This window comes from Mesocricetus auratus, unplaced genomic scaffold (genome assembly GCF_017639785.1).
Source record: "Mesocricetus auratus isolate SY011 unplaced genomic scaffold, BCM_Maur_2.0 Super-Scaffold_100004, whole genome shotgun sequence".
NCBI lineage: Eukaryota > Metazoa > Chordata > Mammalia > Rodentia > Cricetidae > Mesocricetus > Mesocricetus auratus.
The window spans coordinates 91,010-113,864 of NW_024429189.1; the positions used below are offsets into that span (position 1 = coordinate 91,010).

The 22,855-nt window shown below is 50.8% G+C and overlaps 1 protein-coding gene across 2 annotated transcripts in view; it reads right to left on the bottom strand.

Moving 5' to 3' along the window:
• Positions 1-1,601: 1,601 nt before the first annotated feature.
• Abl1 (ABL proto-oncogene 1, non-receptor tyrosine kinase) overlaps positions 1,602-22,855 on the bottom strand; it is a 107,726-nt gene continuing 86,472 nt past the window's right edge. For both annotated transcript variants that reach the window (XM_005085519.4, XM_005085520.4), the window contains exons 4-11: positions 21,197-21,469; positions 13,993-14,077; positions 13,486-13,663; positions 11,629-11,813; positions 9,244-9,396; positions 7,885-7,974; positions 7,249-7,413; positions 1,602-4,760 (exon numbers count right to left, since the gene is read on the bottom strand). In XM_005085519.4, the coding sequence (XP_005085576.1) occupies positions 3,070-4,760; positions 7,249-7,413; positions 7,885-7,974; positions 9,244-9,396; positions 11,629-11,813; positions 13,486-13,663; positions 13,993-14,077; positions 21,197-21,469 (2,820 nt within the window). In that variant the 3' untranslated portion in view covers positions 1,602-3,069. The remainder of the gene's footprint in view (positions 4,761-7,248; positions 7,414-7,884; positions 7,975-9,243; positions 9,397-11,628; positions 11,814-13,485; positions 13,664-13,992; positions 14,078-21,196; positions 21,470-22,855) is intronic.

Genomic DNA, 22,855 nt, shown 5'->3' on the forward strand with positions numbered 1-22,855 from the left:
AAATAGAAAAAGGCAAATCTTCCTTATAGTGTGCACATCTATAGGCTATTAGCTGCTAAGACGGATGGAAAGGTCTGTCCATATTTTCCTGTGTTTGAAATAATTAGATGCTTAAGGAAAAAAAAAGTCTCAGGACAGCTGGCTGCCCATCCTCACTTGCTCCTGTACCAGACACCGCAGGAGATCCACAGACCCCACCTCTAGTCCCTGGTCACCCCGTGCTCATGGTCTGTAGGCACGTGCCCCAAAGCCCCCTGGGGAATGGAACCCCAGAGGGTCTGACTGCAGAACTGACATTAGCTGGGTGACTGTCAGGGATGAGGCAGTACCAATGATGGGGTGGGGCTGAGGGGATGCTTGTTTAGTCTGGCCCCCCTTAATGTCATCTGTGCAAAACCAGGAAGCTGAGAGCACAGCAAAGTGCCTGCCACGTGAGCATGAGGCCCTGAGTTCAAATCCGCAGCACCCATATAAAAGCTGGGTGCCTTCTCTAATCCCAGCCCTGGCTGGAGTGGATGGTAGTAGCAGGAGTGGAGACAGGTAGATCCCTGGAGCCCACTGGCCAGCTAGTCTAAACTTCAGGCTTAATGAGGACCCGTCTTGCAAGTTCCTTTGGATGTTGTGCATCTACTCGTGTGTGTGTGTGTGTGTGTGTGTGTGTGTGTGTGCACACGTGTGTGCACACGTGGCGGTCAGAGGGCAACTTGCAGCAGCAGCTGGTTTTCTCCCCCTCTACGTGGGTCCCGTGGACTGAACCCAGGTCTTCGGGCCTGGAAGCGGTTGTTCCACCCATGGAGCCGTCTTGCTGACCCCTCAGAATGGCCATGTGCCGAGGAAACCCACAGCTGTTTGATTCCAGGGAGCATCTATGGTCTAAGGTCAAGAAAGCCAGTCTTAGAAATGAAAGGAGTACATTTCAGGGAGATAAGAAGTATCTAGTCCCTGGGTCGAGGTGACAGGTCTCACCCCTGTGGCCTTACATGAAGCACTGAGAAAACAGGCCAGCAGGGCCTGCCCGAGGCCATGGGAAGGGCCCCGAGAGCCTGCAGGAGGGCCAGCGTCTAGAAGGCCACCGGGTAACTTGGAAGCCCCTCCACATCTGTGATGCCACGGCGGAGGAAGCAGCGCTGGCTGTGCTGTGTGTGGAGTTGGGGGCAGCAGGGCACCCTTGCCGTGGTCCCCGCAGAGCCTGCTGGAGGGAGGCGCTGTCCCCTCAGCTTCCGGCCACTCACTGTCCTCTCAAACTGAACAGCGGGCACCTGGAAGGCATGTCAGGGGAGGGATGGATACTGGGCGCTGCTCAAGGCAGGGCAGGAAGTAGGCTCAGATGAGAGCCGTGCGGGGGGGGGGGTTACCTGCCAGCAAGAATTTCAGGAGCTTATGTCTCTCCTGCTCCAGCCCGGGCACAGGATACTGCCACCTGCGGTAAGGCTGACAAGAGCCGAGCAGCTGGCAACTATGTGCCAAGGACACAGGGTAGCCAAGACATCCTGTTCATGGACGGCAGCCACTGTTCTGTTCTATGACAGCCAAACGTGCTGTGACCCTTTGGGACATGAGGGGTAGCAGGGATGAATCATAACCAAGATATCTGTCAATAGTTCTGTAAACACTTATTTATTTAAAAAATACTACAGAGAGATTTGGATTCAAAAAACACGGAATCATATACAGAACAAAATGTACTGGACTGAGAAGAAGGGGAATGCCGTCGGTGTGCCAGAGTGGGCACAGCAGTGGGCTATTTACATGTCATTTATACGAGAGCAAGTCTATTAAAAAAGTGTAATACCAAAGTATAATGCAAAATATAGTGGCGCATCATGTCAGCAAGACAGACGGGTCGGTACCTCGTGAGCATGGTGTCAGGGCTGGGGGGGGTTGGCTTTTCAAGGCCGCTGGCAGTGTGGCACTGCCTCCCTTGGGCTGTAGAACGGCCGCTGGAGGCAAGGAGGGGACGTGCTATGAGGACTGTCGAAGAACAATCCAGAGGAAATCATCTACCAGAAAAATTAGTGTGGGGCCGTGGCCAGCGCAGTGCAGCCGAGTGGAGAAGCAGGGAGTGTGGCGGTGTCTCGCCTGGCCCAGTACAAGGTCTAGGCAGGCACCCGCTCTTCAGCTGACTGCTCTGGGTCAGTCAAGGAGACGCCCACGCCTGTCTCTGCTCTGGTCCTGGCTAAGCCTGCAAAGTCTACCCCACCCGCAGTCTCCCGGGGCACTGGGCTAAGCACTGTTCTTGGTGGTTAGGCAGCAGTTCTGAGTAGCCAGGGCTCAGGTGAGCCCAGGGCTGGGGGGTCCTTCCTAGCTGTCTGTGCCTAGTGGTTGTTCCTTTCTGTGCAGAGCTTTCAAGTGCTCAAAAACACCAGAAAACGGGACCCTTGCCATCCAGGCAAGGACCAGAGAGGATGAGCCTGACTTCAGGGGCAGGAGAGGGGAAGAAAACTGCTCAGAAATTCAGATCTTTGGGGCTCTCTGGAGCACTAGCCTTGGCCTAGCCAACCAGCGACCGTCACCCATGAACCTGAAGCTTGCTGTCCAGGGTGACAACACACAGCCCCAGCTCTGTCTCCAGTACCCACCCACCTAGACCCTTGGCTTTAGCACCTCACAGCCCTCAAATCAACAGCTTCCTTCACATGAGAAAACTGGACACCGCCTCTCTGGGACAGGTCCTAAGCCAGGGACTTCCATGCCTTGGTGACAAGGCGGATCAGAGGACCACGTTCTTCTTTGAGGACATGGAAAGGACAGTCCTTCTGAGCACACCTCGGAGCTGGGTCTGAGGCACTGGGCAGGGGTGAGCCTGGTGGCCTGGCAGGCCAGCTGCAGTCTTCGAGCGGGAGGCCCACACACAGGCAGTGAGGAAAGGTGACTTGGGGTGCCTGGGCTGGGGGAGGGTGCAGACAGCTGGCGCACAACACAAGGGCCAATTCCCTCAGACCTGGCTCTGCCTGACGCTCTGTAAAGCTCCTGGCCCGCATGCCAGCTCCCCAGTCCTCTGGCCCCCATCCTACGGGCACAAAAGCCCCGAGGACTGCAGCATCTCCGGCTGGCGTGCACTGGCTGCTGCTACCTCTGTACGATGTCACTGATCTCCTTCACAGAGCTGAGCAGCTTGCTGAAGTCCTGTGTGGCAGCTGGGCCACTGGAAGCTGTCGCAGGGCAGATCTGCAGCTCTCGGAGGTTGCTCTCCAGCTTGTTGATGGCCTCACGGAAGGCAAACTTGTTCCTCATCTGCTGGATAGAGTCCACGTAGCTCACACAGAACGTGTACAGGTTCTTGCCAGCCTCCAGCACAGCACTGTGGCTGGCCATCTGCTCTGAGTTCCGGGAGATGGCAAGACACAGGGCCTCAGTGCTGTCCAGAACCACACCCTTGGTGATGGTGCCACTGGCAATGCGCTCTGGCAGTTGGCGGGTCTTTCGAAGAGACACGCGGGTTGATATGAGGGGGATGAAGGCGGCAGAAGATGGCTGGTCCCCGGGCAGGGATGAAGGTGTTGGCGCTGTGGGGGGTGTGGAGACCGGGCTGGTGGGGGTCCCTGGAGGCTTTCCAGCAGACTGAGGCTTTGGCACAGATGGGGGCACAGGCTTTCTTAGTCCTTCTCCAGGTGGGCCAGCCTTGGCGGGGTCGCTGTTCACAGCATCCACAGCCAGGGTTGAGCATTTGGTCTTGGCAGCCCCACCTGCCTCCCCAGCCACTTCTTGACTGGGGCTCTGTGCAGGCTTTCCGGCTTTCCCTGCGGAGGCAGGTGGAGGTGGTGGGGCGGGCTTGAGCTTGGACAGCCGCCCCTTGTCTCTCCCTGGGGACTCTGAGCTGTGCTTGTGCCTCCTTACTCGGGTCTCCTCAGAGGGTGCCTTGTTAAGGCCGACTCTGTTGCTGGGGGGTGCTGGCTCAGCAGCAGCAGGAGTCCCCAAGGCACTGCCCTTGGTCGCCTCTTCCTTGTGAGAGAGGCCGGAGGAAGGAGAGGCGGTGACCTGCCGACGGAGGAGTTTGGGAGTCAAGCTGGGAGGGCTGGAGCCTGGGCTGGATTCCATGTCCTTGAAGACTTCCTCAGCAGCCTCCTCGTTCTTCTTCGCCAGCCGGGGAGGGGGTGTCACGGTGCCTCTGGCCGCCTGCTCAGACCTGGTCTCACTGGCACGCTTCCGAGGCAGAGCTGGCTTTTCACTTTTGTGTCCCCCAAAGGTGGATGAGTCAAACTGTTTGCCAGCAGACGGCAGGTCCCGAGGCAGAGTGACTGACCGCCACTCTGTGTCCCTGGCCCCGTGGGGCATGCAGGAGGCTGAGCAAGAGCGCAGGAAGCGCTTGCTGGAGCTGATGCCGCTCTCCTCTTCACTGGCAGCTGGGCGGCTGCTGGTCAGTGTGCTGGACTTTTTCCACAGGTTGGGAGAACGGAAGCCTGAGCTGCCTGGCTCCCGGAATGCTCCATTGGGGACACCAGCCCCATTGCTGGCCTTTGGGGACTTGGTAGGCTCTGCTGCATCTGAGGGAGTGAGAGTTGGTGGCCCGTTGCTGATGTCCCGGCCGTCATCCTCACTAGCCCCTCTGCGGTCTGGCTGGCCATCCATCTCACGGAAGGAGCTGCTGCGCTTAGGGGGCGTTGGCGCCATTTTCTTCTTCTTCTTAATCAAGGCGCTGAACAGGTTGGTCTTTCTGTCCTTGGGAAGAAGGCGCTCATCTTCGTTTAGGGGGCCGTCTGGGGGCCCGCGCTCCTTTCGAGGAAGCAGTGGGGACACAGCAGGTTCACTGTCCAGCACATCTGCAACAGAGAGAAGAGTGAGCAGAGCTCCCGGGACGCTGCGCTCCAGGCTGCACTGAGCGCCCCGCGGGGAGCTCCCCACACTGCTCTGCACCTCAGCTTTCCTACAACAGGCACAGCAGAGCCCAAGTGCTGCTGAGGGCAGAGGACAAAGAGAGGCATTCACCACAGCTGGGCATCGCCATCGGGATCGTGGGGTCAACACCGGCACTACCAACAGAGGTACAGGTCCTCTCCAAACACAGAGGGGCAAGGGCTGAATGACCCTGCCTTCCTCATCCTGAAACCAGTTAAAGCTGTGGAGTCCTCCAATGTCACACTCTGGTCTGAAGAAACAACAATGCCAAGGGTCAGGCTTGCTGAGGTTCCTGAGGTGTAATCTGAAGGAAGAGGTCAGGTATCCCCCGGGGGCATGACAATCAGCTGCTGTGACAGACAGGGAAAGATGACCTTTACAAAACTTCAAGTGGGTATTTTTAAAATATGAGTGACAGTTCACACAATGCCTTTGTGCTGTCAGGTCAGCTGAAGGAGGCATCCCTTGATCTTTTGGACAGAGATGGAGGCCGCACCTGTCCTAGGGCTGGCAGAGGCACACAGCGATGGTGAGCAGAAGACCTTCCCACACCTCAGGACTGTCGTAGAAGCTGGGAGAGAGTCTACTGGGTCCCAGAGCACAGATATTAGGGACACTTCTGGCTCACAGGAGATGACCTACCAAAACCCTCATGACACTAAGAACAAACACACAGGCCTGCTCGTCACCTGCTTTTCCTGAGTACACGCTCCCACGGCAGCCTCTCTGCCCCATGCCAATGACCCAACAGCATGACAACCAGCAGGGACGAAGGGACTGCCTAGGTGTCACAGCCTCCAAAAGAGTAAGGAAGATGATTCAGTGGCTCTACAATTTGGACTTTAAAAAAAAAAAAAACCAAGCACACATATGTACATGCACATGCAATAGCATACATGTAGAGGTCAGAGGGTTAACCTCAGGTATTAGCCTTTCCTTCCAACCTTGCTGTGTACACCAAGCTAGCTGGTTCTGTATTTCTGAGGGTCTCTCTGCAGGAGAGCTGGTGCTACAGATGTGGGCTGTGTACACTAGAACTCAGGTCCTGACAAGCCCGCCGCACAACCAATGAACCACATCCTCAGGAAAACTTCCACACACACACACTGGCGCTTGTGTGCACTGTCCCTAGGCTGGGCAGTTTTATGTCAGCTTGACACAGGCTGAAGTCATCTAACAGAAGTGAACCTCAGCACTCGGGAGGCAGAGGCAGGTGGATCTCTGTGAGTTTGAGGCCATTCTGATCTACAGAGGGAGTTCTAGGATAGCCAGGGCTACACAGAAAGACCCTGTCATGAAAAACCAAAACAGAAAAGAAAATGACTCCATAAGATTGGGCTGTAGGCAAGTCTGTAGGTCATTTTCTTAATTAGCGGTTGATGGGGGAGGACCCGTCCACTATGGATGGGGCCATCCCTGGGCTGGTGGTCCTGGATACTGTAAGAAAGCAGGCTGAACAAGCCAGTAAGCAGCATCCCTCCATAGCCTCTGCATCAGCTCCTGCCTCGGATCCTGCCCTGTGTGAGTTCCTGTCCGACTTCCTTTGATGATGGACAGTGATGTGTAAGCAAAAGCTACATAAACCCTTCTCTCCCCTGTTTCTTTGGCCATGGTGTTTCATCTCAGCAATAGTAACCCTGGACAGGACAGTCCCTAAAGTACTTTATGTGCTGTGTGGGTTTCACCATTCAGCTTCTCATCAGTATGAGTATAGGTTTAAAAATACAACTGTACAAAAAAACAAAACAAAACAAAAAAAAAAACATAACTGTGGATTCTACTGAGTAAATACCCTTTATGAATCCCTAGGAGAACCAAACTTTGTCTTGCCTGGTTGCACTCAACCAGACCCACGGCCCATCAGTCCAGTTGGGAGCCCCTGGAGCCTTTGTGAGTTCAAGCACCACCCTCAAAACCAGACTTCAGTGGGTCTGCAGGGGCGCCAGACACTGGCCCAGCAGTCCTCAGTACACAGTACAGTCCCTGGACATCTCTCGCCACCTCCTGACCCAGCCGCACTGCCCTCACTGAGCCTAGAAGAGTGCAAAAAGACACCCCAGGAACTACAGGGACCCCAGCCTGGTCCCAGGGACCAAGTCCACACTGGGTGACTCCCAGGCTGCTCTATTTGGCTGGACATTGTTTATTGCCATGTATGTCCTGGAAGATGCCCACAGCACTGTGAAGAACACATGGAAAGGCTGGTGTGCTTCTTGGCTGGCATCCAGTTTTGTGCCTGTCTAAGCAACTGCTGAATGGCTCCCTGGGGGAGAATGGCAGCTCTGGGCAGGAGGTGGGCGGATCCTCCTCCCTGGGGCTGGGCCACTGAGGAGCGTCTGCTGTTCTCTGCCAGCTCCACTGAACTTTCTGCTCGCCTACCCTGGCTTGCGGGGTGAGAAGGCATGGACGTACCGCTTTCTCCCAGGCCTTTCGTGTGGGGAAGCTCAGGGGTGTCAGGTGCGTCTTTCTGCTCAGCAGCTCTCCTGCAGGTCCTGGTCTTGGTGGGCAGCTCTGGGGCCTGCAGCACGCTGCCAGCAGCTCCTCTCATGCCCCGCTTCCCCAGCTCCTTCTCCACCTCTAAGGGTCACACACATACAATCCAGCAGTCATCAGCAAAGGTGCTGTCTTGAAAGGGATTCTCCTTTTCCTAATTTATACATATTCTTGTGTGTGTGTGTGTGTGTGTGTGTGTGTGTGTGTGTGTGTGTGTGTGTGTGTAAGGGTGTTTTACCCCCTGGGACTGGAATTATGAGCCACCACCATTTGGGTGCTGGGGACTGAGCCTGAGTCCTCTTAGTCACTGAGCTGTCTCTGGTTTCCAGGACTCTCTTGTTCTTAAAGTCTATGCAGTTAGAGAAAAGGGACACAGATGCTGAAGAAATAGCACAGCATTTTCTAGAACTCTGTATGACTCCGGAGACACAGAGCCAGCCTCTGTGTAGAGTTCCGTCTCTCACTTGGCCTGGGCACTTTTACAGGAATGACTGAAGGCCTGTCCAGCCCCAATCCAAATTTCAACCCACTGCATGCTCCCAGGAGGTACGTTACCATCTGAGATACTGGACTCCTGGAACATGGTTTCAAAGGCTTGGTGGATTTCAGCAAAGGAGGGCCGGTCAGAGGGATTCCACTGCCAACCTGGACAGAGAAGACCATGTCAGAGCAGGGAAAGCACTGCTAACAGGCCAGGGCTAGCCATCCAAGGGATGGTCTGGACATGACGGAGGCACTTCAAGCCTGCTAACTGCTGATGCCACGGCAAATTAAACTGCCAAATGCTACTGTGTCCTATTACAGATGCTAAGAATTTTAAAAGAAGTGGTGGTGGTGGTGGTGCATCCCTTTAATACCATCAATCAGGAGGCAAAGGCAGGAGGATCTCTGAGAGTTAAAGGCCAGCTTGATCTACAGACAAAGTTCTGAGACAGCCAGAGCTGTTACACAGAGAAACCCTGTCTTGAAAAACTAAAACAAACTTTGCACCAACAATCCAGCTTTTAGAAATATCAGGGTTAAGTTTGCCTTGTTTACAGCAAACACAGAATCCTCAACATAGCACTTGCTGCCAAGACTGATAACAAGTTTGATCCCTGGGATCCACATAGCAGAAAAAGAGAACCAACTCCTGCAAGCTGTATGCTGTGGAGTGTACATCACCATAAACAAAAATATAAACAAACAAATAAAATGTAATGAAAGCAAATGTGTAAAACAGCCAAAACCTCATCACAAGAAGACAGATGAGGCCGGATGGTGGTGGCGCACGCCTTTAATCCCAGCACTCAGGAGGCAGAGGTAGGTGGATCTCTGTGAGTTCGAGGCCGGGCTGGACCGATAGCCTCCGAAACAATACAGAGAAACCCTGTCTCGTAAAAACCAAAAAAAAAACAAACAAAAAAAAGACCATGTGTAGACACACACTGCAGACAAATGCACACACACACACTCATATAAACACCACTAGAGTTCTATCTTATAGCCAGGTGTGTGGAAGCAGGACCCAGGGATCTATCTACCTACTAATAAGAATCCAGGTTTGGTATTCATCTCATCCTTTCATGCTTAAAAAATGAAAGAACATGTGCATGTGGTGTATACCTAACCCTAAAACTCAGGGTCCAAGCAGGAGAGTCACTATGAGTTCCAGGTCAGCCAGGGCTACAGAGTGAGATTCTGATCCAAAACAAGAAACAAACTAAAAAAATATCCCTCTGAAAGGCAAACGAAAACAACTCATACGTATGGCATCTGTAAGTAAATGCACTGGCAGGCACCCAAAAGTCAGACTCCATGAGTGGCTTGGGAACATGGGAACAGTGCCCAGGGCCCACAGCCTCCTGCAGACCTGCACCACTGCAGTTTCCTCAGGGCCCACATGCACCCTCTGAACAGGCTGGGGAGGCTCACATGCTCGCATGAGTTCATAGACCTTCTCCGGGCAGCCTTCAGGGCGCTCCATACGGTAGTCTTTTTCCAGAAGCTCATAAACCTGTGACAGGTCAATTCCTGGGTAAGGTGACATGCCATAGGTAGCAATCTCCCAGAGTAACACTCCAAATGCTGAAAGAAAGAAGGAAGAAGACGTCAGGGCATGTGAGGGGTTGGCCACAGAGATGACTCAGTGGGTAAAGCATCTGCCTCACAAGCATGAAGGCCTTTCCATTCTAGAGTCAACAATGGGGAAGGAGAGAAGTAACTCCACCTCTGACATTTACATGTGCCAAAGTACACACACACACACACACACACACACACACACACACACGAAAATTATGTAGAAGGCTTTTCCACACTGTGCAGGAGAGAGCTGCAAAGCAGTCTGATCAGTGATATTTACCAGGCTCCCCATGACAACAGCCAGGAAAGGTAGGACAGAACAAAACTGTTTACTCATACTAAACTAAAACACGTGAAAGGAGAGAAGGGGAAAGGTGACCTCCTGGGTCTCTCAGGTAAGTGGCACAAGGGCTAGATGTTAGATACCATGTTCTGCTCATAGCTGTGTGACTGACTGTGTCGCATGCCTGTCAGGCCACACAGCTCTGAATGGCTTGTAAAAATCTTGTGAACTCTCAAAGTCTTGATGTCCTTCTTCCCACCAGCAGTACCAGGGGTCCTTAGAAGAACAGGTGACTCAGATCTGGGACAAGGAAGAGACCTGGGCATGCATATCAGAAAGACTACAAGGGTACACTATCAAAAGGGCAAGGGAGGAGTTCCCACTGGCCAAAGACGAGATGCTCCACTCTTTCCAGAATGGAGGACCTGAAACCTATCAGTGTGTGTCAACAAAGAGCTCATAGTAACACCACAGAAGACTAGCAAATCCAACCGCCATCACTACAGGGTACTTAGTAAAGTGGGAGCCATGACACGAACCTATTTTTGTACCAGCTCTACCACCGGGCAACCAAGCACTTGCCAGGTTTTTTCTTTTATACTCTGTGGCTAACTGAATATGGAACAAAGGAATTGGAGAATGACCACATGACAGCCCCTAGTGAACCACCAGTCCTGGCTCTTGTCATTTAGAGCTGGTATACCACATCCCACCAGAGCAGAGGTTCTCAACCTTCCTAATGCTGTGACCCTTTAATACAGTTTCCTCATGTTGTGGTGACCCCAACCATAAAATTATTTTGTTAATACTTCATAACTAATTTTACTGTTGTTATTCATCGTAAAGTAAATATTTTTGGAGATAGGGGTTTGCCCAAGCAGTTGAGAACTGCTACACTAGAGGGAGAAAAGTCAAGCATTATGGATAAACCGATCTAAGAGCATGCCTCCTCCTCTAATGCGTTAAGTGAAAGAAAAGTCAACCCAAATGTCATCAGCTACCCAGATCTGATTTAGAATTTTCTAAGAGGATTGAAGCCAGAGGCACTGAACAGATGACAGCACAGGGACACAACAAGCAAAGTCCAGAATCTGGAAACATCTAAAGGAAAGGTGACAGTTTATCAATAAAGCAACAGCAGGGAAATAGAGTCACACAGGACCCATCAACTAATGCAGTGAGTGAGCCATGCTGGCTCTCGCACCAAACTGTAAACACAGACAAGGTTTTTATAGTTTAACTGGAAATGTGAGCACTGGCTATTTGACAGTATTCAGAAGTCAGTCAAGCCTGGGTGTGCTGTGCTGTAAGAGTCATCTGTAAGAAGCAAATACTGAAGTGTTTACATGTAAAATAATATGATGTCCGGGATTTGCTTTAAGGTAACAAAAGGCAAGGGAGTGGGTGGGACATAGGGCTCACTGCTCAACTCCATCTTTTCTGGCCATCCTCAGCATGAAAAGTTCTTTAAGTCAGACACTGTGGCGCATGCCTTTAATCCCAGTAGTCGGGAGGCAGAGGCAGGTGGAACCCTGAGTTTGAGGCCAGCCTGGTCTACAAAATGAGTTCTAAGACAGTTGAAGTTATGTAAAAAGACCTTGTCTCAAAAAAAAAATCTTTAAAAATAAAATAAATACCAGGTGGTACTTCTACATGAAGTGCTGACTGCAGCCCAGACCAAAGTGAGCCGCTCTCCTGTGGGAGGGTGACTCTGAGCTCTGCCAGGCGCCACTGCACCATCAGGCTTACAGCTAGCTAATGTGGAACGGAGACGCGAATGCGGTGCTACTCTAAATGTCACCGCTGCTTCATTTTTGAAAGAAAGCAGGAAGAGGGTTTTAAAATAAGCCAGAAACAAACAAGAAAGAGGGTGGAGTGATGAAGGAGAGATGGAGGTAGAGAAGAGAGGAGGGACGCCCACTATCAAGGACTGCCCAGGGCCTGGTCCTTACCCCAGACGTCTGACTTGATGGAGAACTTGTTGTAGGCCAGGCTCTCGGGCGCAGTCCACTTGATGGGGAATTTGGCTCCAGCATGGGCCGTGTAGGTGTCCCCTGTCATCAACCTGCTTAGGCCAAAATCAGCCACCTTCACCAAATGGTTTTCCCCAACCAGGCAGTTTCGAGCAGCAAGGTCTCTGAAAAAGGAAAAAAGCCAACTGTACGAGCTCCTCACCGAGCCCCCGCCAACTCTGCAGCTTCCCTACTGTTGACAGATGATGTAACACTGACACAGAGAAAACCAAGTGTGGTCCCTAGAACTTTTAAATGCCTGGCTGGGGTGCAACAGTCCCTTAGCAAATACTATTCGGGCTTCAATAGCAGGAACACAAGCAGACAGGGTGGAAATGCCAACAGGTCCTGCCCCATGACCTGGAGCATGTTAATTACCTTGGAACTCAGCTACCTCACCCTTAAAATGAAGACAGTAACAGGGCCTGCCATGGCCATCTGTGTGTGATAATGGATAGTATGCAAAGGGCTTCCTCTGATGCTTGAAGAATAACAAATGTTATCTATATGTGTGTGCTGCTACTGCCCCATGCCAAGCACAGCGAACAGCTAGCCCAATGCTCAACTGAAAGAGACTGACATGAGTTAGTCTCTGCCTGTCCTATCTGTACTCAGCAGGAAAATGAAAACTGAGTCTGTTGCATTCTTTACTTCACTTTCCTCTTGCTTCCTGATGCCTACCCAAATGTGTTTGAGAAACTCTCCCGTATAATCCACCTCCTCTCACCTCCTGAGTCTTCTAGGGAAGAAGGGGTCTAATCTTTGGTTTATGGATGTTAATCATGAAATCACAAGGCAGCTAGGAACCGAGGAATGAGAAGATCAGGCAGCTTATGGCGACAGCTGCATGATGCAGCTTGATCATCAGCAATGAGAGAGAAATTAAACACACAAGAGTTGTGCCTAATAGGATTTCTGGTAAGGCATTTTAGTGTGTGAACGGAGGGGGAACAGAGCTGGTCATGCAAGGCAAGCCAGAAGTCAGGAAATCTCAATTTGCAGCATCAGAGGCTTCACTTTGCTGAGCGACAGGAGCGTTTGGATTGGGCTCTTGTGGAGCAGAAAAAAATCTGTCTTCCAAGGGGCTGCCAGCATTTCACACACACTACTTATTCCTGGCTATGAAATCTCATGTCGAGGTTTCACACTTGAGTTAATTGGGTAGGAAAGGTCACCACAGTGGCATGGAGAACATCTTGCATGACGGAGTCGGGCCAAGTCCATCAGGCTCCCTCCTGCACAGGTTGTCACTCTGCTAGGAAGCCACTTCCAGCAGCAAAGCATGCAAGCTCAGATAATTGTGGCACACTTGAAGGTCAAAACACTCCGGGTTTTAAAAGCAGCAAAAATGCCTAGTTCCGGCTTGCATATTCTATAGAATTCTACAGCCATGGAAACATCCCCAAACCCAGTGACAGCAGGTGAACAATGAAACACAAAGAGAAGGAGGAAAAGCCACACACTGACACTAGGCCTACGCCCTGGCTTCCACTGTGTCCAGGCAGAGGCCTTACTGAATGCTGGTCTTGGGACGCATTGTTCCAGAGGGAGCCGTGGCTATTAGGAAGGAAGAAGACCCTTTACAAGCTTCATGTAATATTCACCAAGTCCGAAATGGCTCAGAAATGAGCCCTTCTTTCCCTGGCATTAGCTGCTCCACTGGCCCAGGCCTGGGGTCTGAAGGCCTCAGTCCCGCCTGCCGCAAGCAGCACTTACGTCAGGACCAAGGCTGGGAGCTGAGACAAGACTCCACAGCTGGGTGTTGAGAAGCAGGGGTGAGGCTCTGCCCAGCCCTACCTGTGGATGAAGTTCTTCTTCTCCAGGTACTCCATGGCTGAGGAGATCTGTGTGGCCATGTAGAGCAGCACCACAGCGCTCACCTCTTGCCGGTTACACTCTCTGAGGTAGTCCAGCAGGTTACCATAGGTCATGAACTCCGTGATGATGTAGAACGGAGGCTCCCGGGTACACACCCCTGACAACAGGACATGGGGGCTTCAGCATGTAGCCCTGCTCCCAAGGGTAGGAACCCTAGGAAAGTCTGGCACTGAAGAAGGGCTTCTGAGCTGGTGAGATGACTCAGCGAGTAAAAGCGCTCGCCACACAGGTCTGCCCCCAGCACCCATTGGAGATGGGAGGAGCGACCCCAACTGACTTGTCTTCTGACCTCCCCACAGACCCCAAACACGAAGCTCTCTTGGATTAAGAAGTAACGCTCACTCAGTGCACGGACACCTGCACCAGAGCTCTTCACAGCCAGATGCCCACGGCCCTTCTTCTGAGTCCGAGTCCGTGCTTGCTTACCTAGCAGCTGTACCAGGTTAGGATGTTTGATCTCCTTCATCACTGCAGCCTCCTTCAGGAACTCCTCCACCTCCATGGTGTCCTCCTGCAGAAGGGACGTTCAGGTGTAAGATTTCTTTAGCAACAAAGTGGCTATAAGGAAGGACCCAGCTTCAAGAGCCAATACAAACAGCAGTGGCAACCTACACTCAGCCTTTTGGTGACCACTGGTTACATTGCTCTTGAGAGTCTTGTCCTGATGATGTGAAGAGTCCTGTGGGGCAAATCTCACCCAGGGCATTATGAGTTGAATGGGAAATGTTGCCCACAGGCTCATGCCTTGAACAGTTCTTCCCCAGCTGATGGAACAGTTGTGAAAGGCTGTGGAACTCTCAAGAGGTGGGGCTTGTCTGGGAGTAGTTATTATGGGCAGGTCTTTAAAGGTTAGACCCAGCCTCTGGTTCTAGACCAGCTCTCCTCTTCTTGGGCTATTCATAGGAATAGCTATGCCACATACTCCTGCTACCACAGACAAGGCCACTCTGCCATGCCTTCCACACAGTGATGGACTGAAGCCCTTTGACACCCTGAGCCAAACTTGATCTTCTCTCCCTTACTGTTTCTGTCAGGCGCTCTGTCTGAGTCAATGGGACTGCGGGTCAGAGCTGCCCAGGTCTTCTGTGGGGTTTTGGAGATGTGCAAACACTATGGTACTGTTTCCACAAGGATTGTGTGCTTCCTAATATTAAAGGGAACGGTGTGAAGAGTCTGCATAAGCTGGCTCGAGAGCCACATTTCCAGAGTGCCTCTCACCGCAGAAGGAGCGGACAGACACTGAGCTGCTTAGGCGTGCGGCATCACGAGCACCTAATGAAGCAATCACCACTGACTAGGGGGTCAATCACCAGATTCTAAAACTATCCTGCCAGCAGCTCTCTGACGACTCCCAGAATCATCTGTGCAGGTCAGACATTCAGGGCCAGAGACAGGCAGGCTACCCCTCTTCCCACCTTTCCAGGCCGAGTCTATGCTCTCCAGCCTCCTTGCATCCTAAGCTACTGTCCTCTGCAACTATCACAAGCAGGGACAGGCAGCAGTGAGTGGCAGGGTCTCCCTAGCTGTAAGAACAAGTCTCTGGAGGAGGACAGCAGGCCACATGCAGTGTCTGCCTGTGTAGTAGGGAAAAGGCTTCTTGAAAATCAGCTTCCCTGAGTAGACAGCTGCACCAGACCTCGTGCCAAGTATGTAAGTTTCTAGACTGTCCTTGTGCCCAAGTGTGGAACTGTCCACAGGTTGGCACTATGTTGTCCCAGTTCCTGCCCTGGCAAGGGGAGTGACATTCCAGAGGATGGGCCACCTTTTTTCGGGGTTTTTTTTCCCTTGGTCAGCCAATGCCAGTGTGTGGTCAGTTACCACTGAACACAGGCTCCAAAAGACCAAACAAAGATGTGATGTGCTGTTGTCTAAATGTGAGCTGCTGATGTCACCACAGCATGCTGCCTGTCACTGCCCAACCTAAGCAGAGGGCATTCATCCCCATGCCACCCACGGGCTGCTGGGCTCTCAGGTGTGCGGCACTCTGATGGACCTGATGACACACTCACATTAAAGACTAGGGGATGCCTGCCAGAATCCAAGGGTCAATGCTGCACAATACAACTGGCTGTGACAAACTTACTCTCCAGGGACGCTTTCTAACATTCAAGCCTCTCTTTCCTAATGCAAAACACCACAGTAAACCACACAGGCACGTTACTTTGGAAGTCTCATTTGCTGTAGAGCCATCTACCCTTTTCTAAAAGACCCATGATCAGACTGTGTGTCTACAAATCCCTGACCTGTCTCACACACACACGGTGCAACCATTCTTTCCTGTCTATCTGTATGCCTGTCTCCATTCCACCTCTCTCTCTCTCTCTCTCTCTCTCTCTCTCTCTCTCTCTCTCTCTCTCTCTCTCTCTCTCTCTCTCTCTCTCTCACACACACACACACACACACACACACACACACACAGAGTAATCATTCCTTACCTTTTTCTTTTCAGAAAAATCAGTGTGAGTTTGTCTCCCCCTGCTGGAATTAGATATGACAAAATTTCTTATTTAAACTGCAACCTACCTAGGTTTGTAATTATTGGAATTTTAAAAAACAAAATACCAAAACCCTCATTCTACTTTGTGATGCTCCTCTGCTTGTTTTTTAATAAATACATGCGATTCTTTTGGTGACAATTTTTCCATTTACATGATAAAAGTGGAAGACACGCTCAGAGGCCTGAATTTTCCTTCATCTCTTTGTCCTTTGTGCTTGTTGCTGATGGAGGGCCAACAGGTCTTCACAGGCCCTGACAGGCTCCTCCCTCTTGAGAGAAAATGGAAACCTCTGAGACAGTCCTACAAAGTGGCTAAGAGGAGGGCTTGTCAGCTATGCTACTATGAACCCCTCTCTTTCCTTCTTTTCTCCTGTCTCTACCTCCTAGGGGCTGGGCTGGGCCTGCATCTGTATACAGTGCTAAGGAGCAAGCACTGTAGGAGCTGGGCCATCTCAGCCTCTGAACTTGTTTTCAGTGCCTGGCCAGCAGGCATCAGGGGCATGCACTCCTATTGCTGTAGCAGTTACTCTGGTCCTAAGAGGCACACTGCTCATCTGGAATAAGGACTGGTTTTCTAACGAATACTGGCTTTTATTTTATCTTATTTTGTTTTATTCCCACAGACACAATCCCTGAGACTCAACAGACAGTTATCTCTAACATGCTTCCTGGCTTCACCCCAAGTGTAGGCATTTTACAGCCTAAGAGAGGACACTGCTTTTAGAAACGGCGCTGCTCTTGGGCTCTCGGGGGTGAGGCCAACAGCACAGTGGACTGGCACAGCAAAGCCACATGTACCCTGGGGAGATGCTGGCTCCTGACAAGCCCTCGTGGTGGGAAGCAGATGTAGAAGCTGAAGTTCCACATCTGGTTTGTAACCACCTCCCACAAAGAGCTCACACAAAAGCATTTGTTCTCAAACATCATAGCCACACTGATCTCCACGGCCAGCAGAGCCCTGGCAGGAATGGTGGCAGTGCAGGAACTAGCTGCCATGGTACAAGTCCAGTCACAGCCTCTCTCCCTGGTAATGCAGCCGCTATGTGGAATCTGCAGTGTGGCTGTCAAATGTTAATATTGTTGCAGAGTCCTCTTCCCTTTCGCTGTTTCTAGAGTTCCCCAATAAACTATTTCTAGGGGGGAAATGTAAAGGCAGATTTGCTGCCCCTCAGGGAGGGGAGGTGGTCTCACAACGCCAATGGGGGTGCAGTCAGGACTCCAGCCACCAACTGGGGGAGGATATGATGTATTCACACTGGTAGCTGCTTTGCTTTTGGCTGTTTCTAGGTTGCTCTGTCAATGGGCTTCTAAGTCAGTATCATTGCCACAACTAGATCACAAAGCAGTCTTAACGGACTTGAAAGATGTTTAGGATGTAACTCCTTTAAAAGTCCAGGCTCTTTGTACTTAACAGCTGTTTTTGTTTGTTTGTGTATATTGTGGAATATTATCTTAACATTTGTTTATGCTGCAGAGTATTACTTTAACTGTGTAAAGGTGTGTTGCTTTTGTTTACGGTGTCTTTGTTTAATTATGTAAAGATATGCTACATTTGTTTCACCTTTCCTGCCTAAGGCAGCTAATAAAGGTGTCTAAAAAACAGGTGAATGGTACAGAGAAAGGATAGGTGAATGGCAAGCAGAGAGAATAAATAGGAGGAGAAATCTAGACCTGAGAGGAGGAGAAGGAGAATGAGAGAGATGCCCAGTGCCAGAAGCCAGGCAGCTGCCAGACAGACAGAAGAAGAAGCAGTTTAAGTAAGATATACAGAAGGAAAGAAAGGTAAAAACTCTCAAGGCAAAAGGCAGATAAAGAGAAATATGCTAATTTATGTTAAAAGAACTAGCCAGAAATAAGCCTAAGCCAAGCTGAGCATTCGTAACTAAGTCTCCATGTTATGGTTTGGGGGCTGGTTGGTGGCCCTGAAGAAAAAGCCCTGATACATGCTTAGTTTTGGGGTTTTGTTTGGTGTGTGTGCATGCAGGTGTGTTGCAGTACACCTGCCATAGCACATGTTTATGGGTTAGAGAACAACATGGTAAAGTTTCTACCTTCCTCTTTGTTGTCTGCTGTTGCACTGTACGCTCCAGGTTGAGTGACCTTCGGGCTTCCAGCATTCTCCTGTCTCTGCTCCCTATCTTGCCATAGCAGCACTGGGTCACAGAGACATGCTACCCTGCCTGGCTTCCTTAGGTCCTGGGGCTCTGGACTCAGCCCTTACATGTGCATGGAAGTTCTTTACCCACTGAGCCATTTCCCCAGCTGAAGAGTTTTCTTCAGCACACTCTGTGTTGGCCATGACGACACACTGTAATGCCAAGCAATCATGAGAATGAAGCAGGATGACTTCAAGATCAAGGCCAGACTCAATTATGCACAGAGTACCACGATGCTCTCAAAACCAAACAGCAAAAGCCAAATCTATACAACCCAGGTGCTGCAGTCACTTGCAGAATCCGGCTTTCACTTATAGTGCAATTACAGTTTCTCATCTACAGAGGTCAGCCAAGTGCCCTTCCCGTTTCCTGTTCTCCAAAGGTAGCACCTAACTTCCAGGCTGAATATGGATAGCTGGGAAGGCCATAGGATTCTGAGGAGTGTTTCAGAGCTATCGCCATCAAAGGAGTGGTTTCTCAACCTGTGCGTGGCAACCCCTTTGGAGTCACATATTAGATATACTGCATATCGGATATTTATATTATAACTCATAACTAGCAAAATTACAGTTATGAAGTAGCAACGAAATAATTTTATAGTTGGGGGTCAGCACAATATGAGGAACTGTATTAAGGGGTCACAGCATCAGAAAGGTTGAGAACCACTGCCATAAAGGATGGGGGAGATGGCAAAGAGTTGCTTCAGATCTGGGTGTCTGGGTTCAAACTCTGGCTCAGTACTCCAGCGTCCACAGCCTTGATGGTGATTGTTTTAGTCCTTGGGCCCCTCTCTCGGATCCTGTGAGTGCTGAGGAGTTGCTGGATGGACTAAGCACATGACACACCCAGAACTCTATACCAGCACAGTAACTTTGGCCATTTAGCTTAATTTAGTATAGATCTTAAATTCTACAGAAGAGATAAAGAGCCAAAACTCTTTACTACGCTTATCTGACAAATGGGTAATGACTGCAGAGCCTAAAGCCCGCAGGGCTAGGTGCAGGACTGGGTGCTGGGGACAGTTTATTTAGCAATTGCACAACATGTGTCTGAGACAACACACTTCCACAGAGGGTGCACTGCCTCTCTCTGGTCAGATGCCATACATGATAACTCCCAGGCACCCACCCTGTCATTCTTTACCAACCATGGCTCATGCTAATGAGGCTCTTGGGGAAAGCATTAGACCGGGTCCCCCTCCTCCAGAGTCCCTTCCACTGTGGAGAGCTGCAGCACTGTTCATCAATGGGGCAGTTTTGTTTCTCACATTTATTTATGTGTTTGTTTGTTCTTGTGTGAAGAGAGCATGTGTCATGACACATGTGTGCTGGTTGGAGCACACCTCTGGTAGTCTTTTGGGCATGAGTTTCTCCTTTCATCATGTAGGGCCAAGGGATAAACCATAGGTTGTCAGGGTTGGCACCTCACAGACCCTCTCTCTATTAGGGGTTTTCAAATTAGCCTTCCCTCATTGCTGAATCTCAGGTACCCTGTGGTTTCCCTCTTCCTTGCTGTTTGTAAATCCCTGCCAGTGGTGCCTGGTCCTGCCAGCCAGTGGCCTGGTGTACAGGACATGGATCATCACTACGCTCTTCTCATCCTCTGCGAAATGATAGAATCAGGTTTGCCAAAAGTGTCTGGTTCTCAATGGCCCCTTCTCCTCAGCTGGGGCTTCCCTTCCTGCCCCTCAGAGACTCAGTGTCTCACCTGGCCTCTGCTCATCCTCACAGCCATGATTCACATTCTCCTACCCACCACAGTCATCTATCACTGTCTCCCCTTGCATGGCAAAACCTATCCTCAGACATTGTGCTGACTTACTCTGCTGTCATCATCAGCATTTTGTCCATTTCTCCTCTGATGTAGACCACCCAGGCCTGGGACCTAGGGCTTAGCCAATAAATATGAGGAACTCCATATCTGTTAAATTTTAAAACACTGAATTTGGAAAATATCCAAGGGTACACCAGGCAATCCCACCTATGACTCTCTTCCCCCAGCACTGGTCTGCCACAGAGCTAAGGGGAGGGGAAATATTAAGACAGTGATTGGAAAGCTGTTTTTCCTTCTAGAATTAAGGGATGCAGTCTTGCTCTAAACAGTCATTTATGGCAACCAAATTTCCAGCCTCCACCTTACTGTCTTTCAGAGAAGAGTTGGTCCTGTCAGATGCACTGCCTGGCTGAGCTGAGACACAAGCACACTCAAGTCTGTGTTCCCTGAAGTGGGTAGCTCCGGATCCTTTCTTGACTACTATTCACAGGGTATCATCAGAGTCTGTCTAAAATAAGCACAAGCAAGTAATGTGGGTGAACACTAGGGGGCACTCTCACCACAGGGACAAGCTTGGATGGAGCCTGAACCTCACACAGAGAACTTCACAGGAAAACATGAACTACCTGCAAACAGACACACTAGTCAACAGTGGAGAGGTGTGTGGCCCTGTGATGTAAGGAAGTGCTTCTCGGAGCTGCTCCAGGGGTACCCGCTCCTGTTTGCAGAGAGAACTGGACGGTGTGAGGACACCACACACTTGCCTGTTCTATCAGCTCACAGAAGTCCACAGAAGACTTCTCTCATGACTCTCCTTTTCCAACCCAGCCTCTATGCTTTCCTGAACTCTCATAAGGAAGTGGCTTCCATGTCACCCAACAAGAACAGAAAGCAGACTTTAAAGAACATTGCCATAGAACAAGGAACTCAAGGAATTAACCCTTTGCAACCCTCAGCACAGGTCAGTGCTCAGCACCGGTGGAGCCACAGATGGAAGATGATCAGCCTCACAAAGGCCTGGGCACAGCTGAGCCACAGCAGATCCCCCTCTCGCCCCCCCCATGCACACACACACACACACATACACACGCACACGTGGGCACACACACACATGCACGCACGCACACACATGGGTACACACACGCGCACACACATGGGCACACACATGCACACACGCACCCCCCTCAACCAGGCCCCAGCCCACCTTCAAGGTCTTCACGGCCACCGTCAGGCTGTACTTCTTCCACACGCCTTCGTACACCTCCCCATACTGGCCTCCGCCCAACTTGTGCTTCATGGTGATGTCTGTGCGCTCCATTTCCCACTTGTCATAGTTGGGGGACACGCCGTAGATGGTTGGCTTGTTGCGCTTAGGAGCTGGGTAGTGGAGCGTGGTGATGAGCCCATCAGCCACCGTGGAATGATGGTGAACTAACTCGGCCAGAGTGTTGAAGCGGCTCTCCGAGGAGACATAGAGCTAAGGAAGATAGGGAACAGCCCTCATTCACAGAGCAACAACCCAGGGGAAAGGTTCTGTACATGGTTTAGGGTTGCCCTCTGAAGCTTCTTCTAGCAGGGTGGAACTTACTGAGAGACACTCAAAAGCCTGAGGACATGTGCACCTGGCCTCTACTGACACCCCACCCAGCATTCCTCCCTTTCTTTAACCTCCAATGTATTCTTTGTTGTTGGTTTTGTTTTGTTTTTCCAGACAGACAGGATCTCTGTGTAGCCCTGGAACTTGCTCTGCAGACCAGGGTGGCCTCGAACCAATATATTACTTTTAATTAAATCTTTGTCATTTTTGTTTTATGGTTTTATGTGTATAGATAGTTGTGTGTGTGTGTGTGTGTGTGTGTGTGTGTGTGTGTGTGTGTGTGTGTGTGTGTGTACCATGTGCATGACTGGTGCTCTTGGAGGCCAGAATAAGGTGTCTGACTCCCTGAACCGGAGTTACCTAGAGTGGTTGTGAGCCACTGTGTGGGTGCTGGGAACGGAATTGAGAGCCTTTGGAAGAGCAGCAGCTGGTGCTCTTAATAACTCCGAAGAGTCATTTCTCTAGTCTCTACCCTCCGATTTAAACTATTGCAAAATAGGTACTTAATAAATACTTGTTGATGAATGAGCAACAGAACTCAAGAACTTGCTGCCCTGGAAAGAAAAAAACTGAATTGATACTGAAGAGAGGGTAACTGATAATGAAACATGTGTCTCAAGCTGCCTACTTGCTTGGGACTTGGTGGAAGGCACCCAACACCAAGATTTGTACCGCTGGCAGCTTGCCTGGTGAGGCTGTTTCTGTCAGCACCTTGTAGGCCAAAAGACAGCACAGACGGGTACTGCTTTCGGGATTTCTGAGAGCCACAGCACAGAGGGCCTCCCAGGGATGGCTCTGCAGAGTTCTCATGCAGTCACTGCTGCAGTGCTGTGGGAAGGGAAGGCTCCATGCTCAGTCTACATGCAACAGCTGGGCTCCAGGCACATCACTGAGCACCTCGACTTGCCTGCCCCAGTAGCAAACTCACGTTGGGGAAGAGGGGTTGGACTGACACAGTGCTGATACTTGGTAAGAAATGCACAGAAGGAAAGGATCAGGCTGTAACTACAGCTTCGACATATAAAGAGTGGAGGTCGGGAGCCCAAGACACATGGGGAGCAGGCATAAGGGCTTTGGTTGCTCGTTACAGTGAGCACCACTGCCACCATAAGATACACATTCCCTGGAGCAGTGTGGTGATGGGAAGCTTTAGTAGGTGTGGTCTCAGAGGAGATGCACAAAGTCTTTGTGGGAACCCAGAGCTCGCCTGCAACAGAGTCCTCAGAGGGTGCTTATGAAGGAACCAGGCTGGCCCCTCCTCCCTCT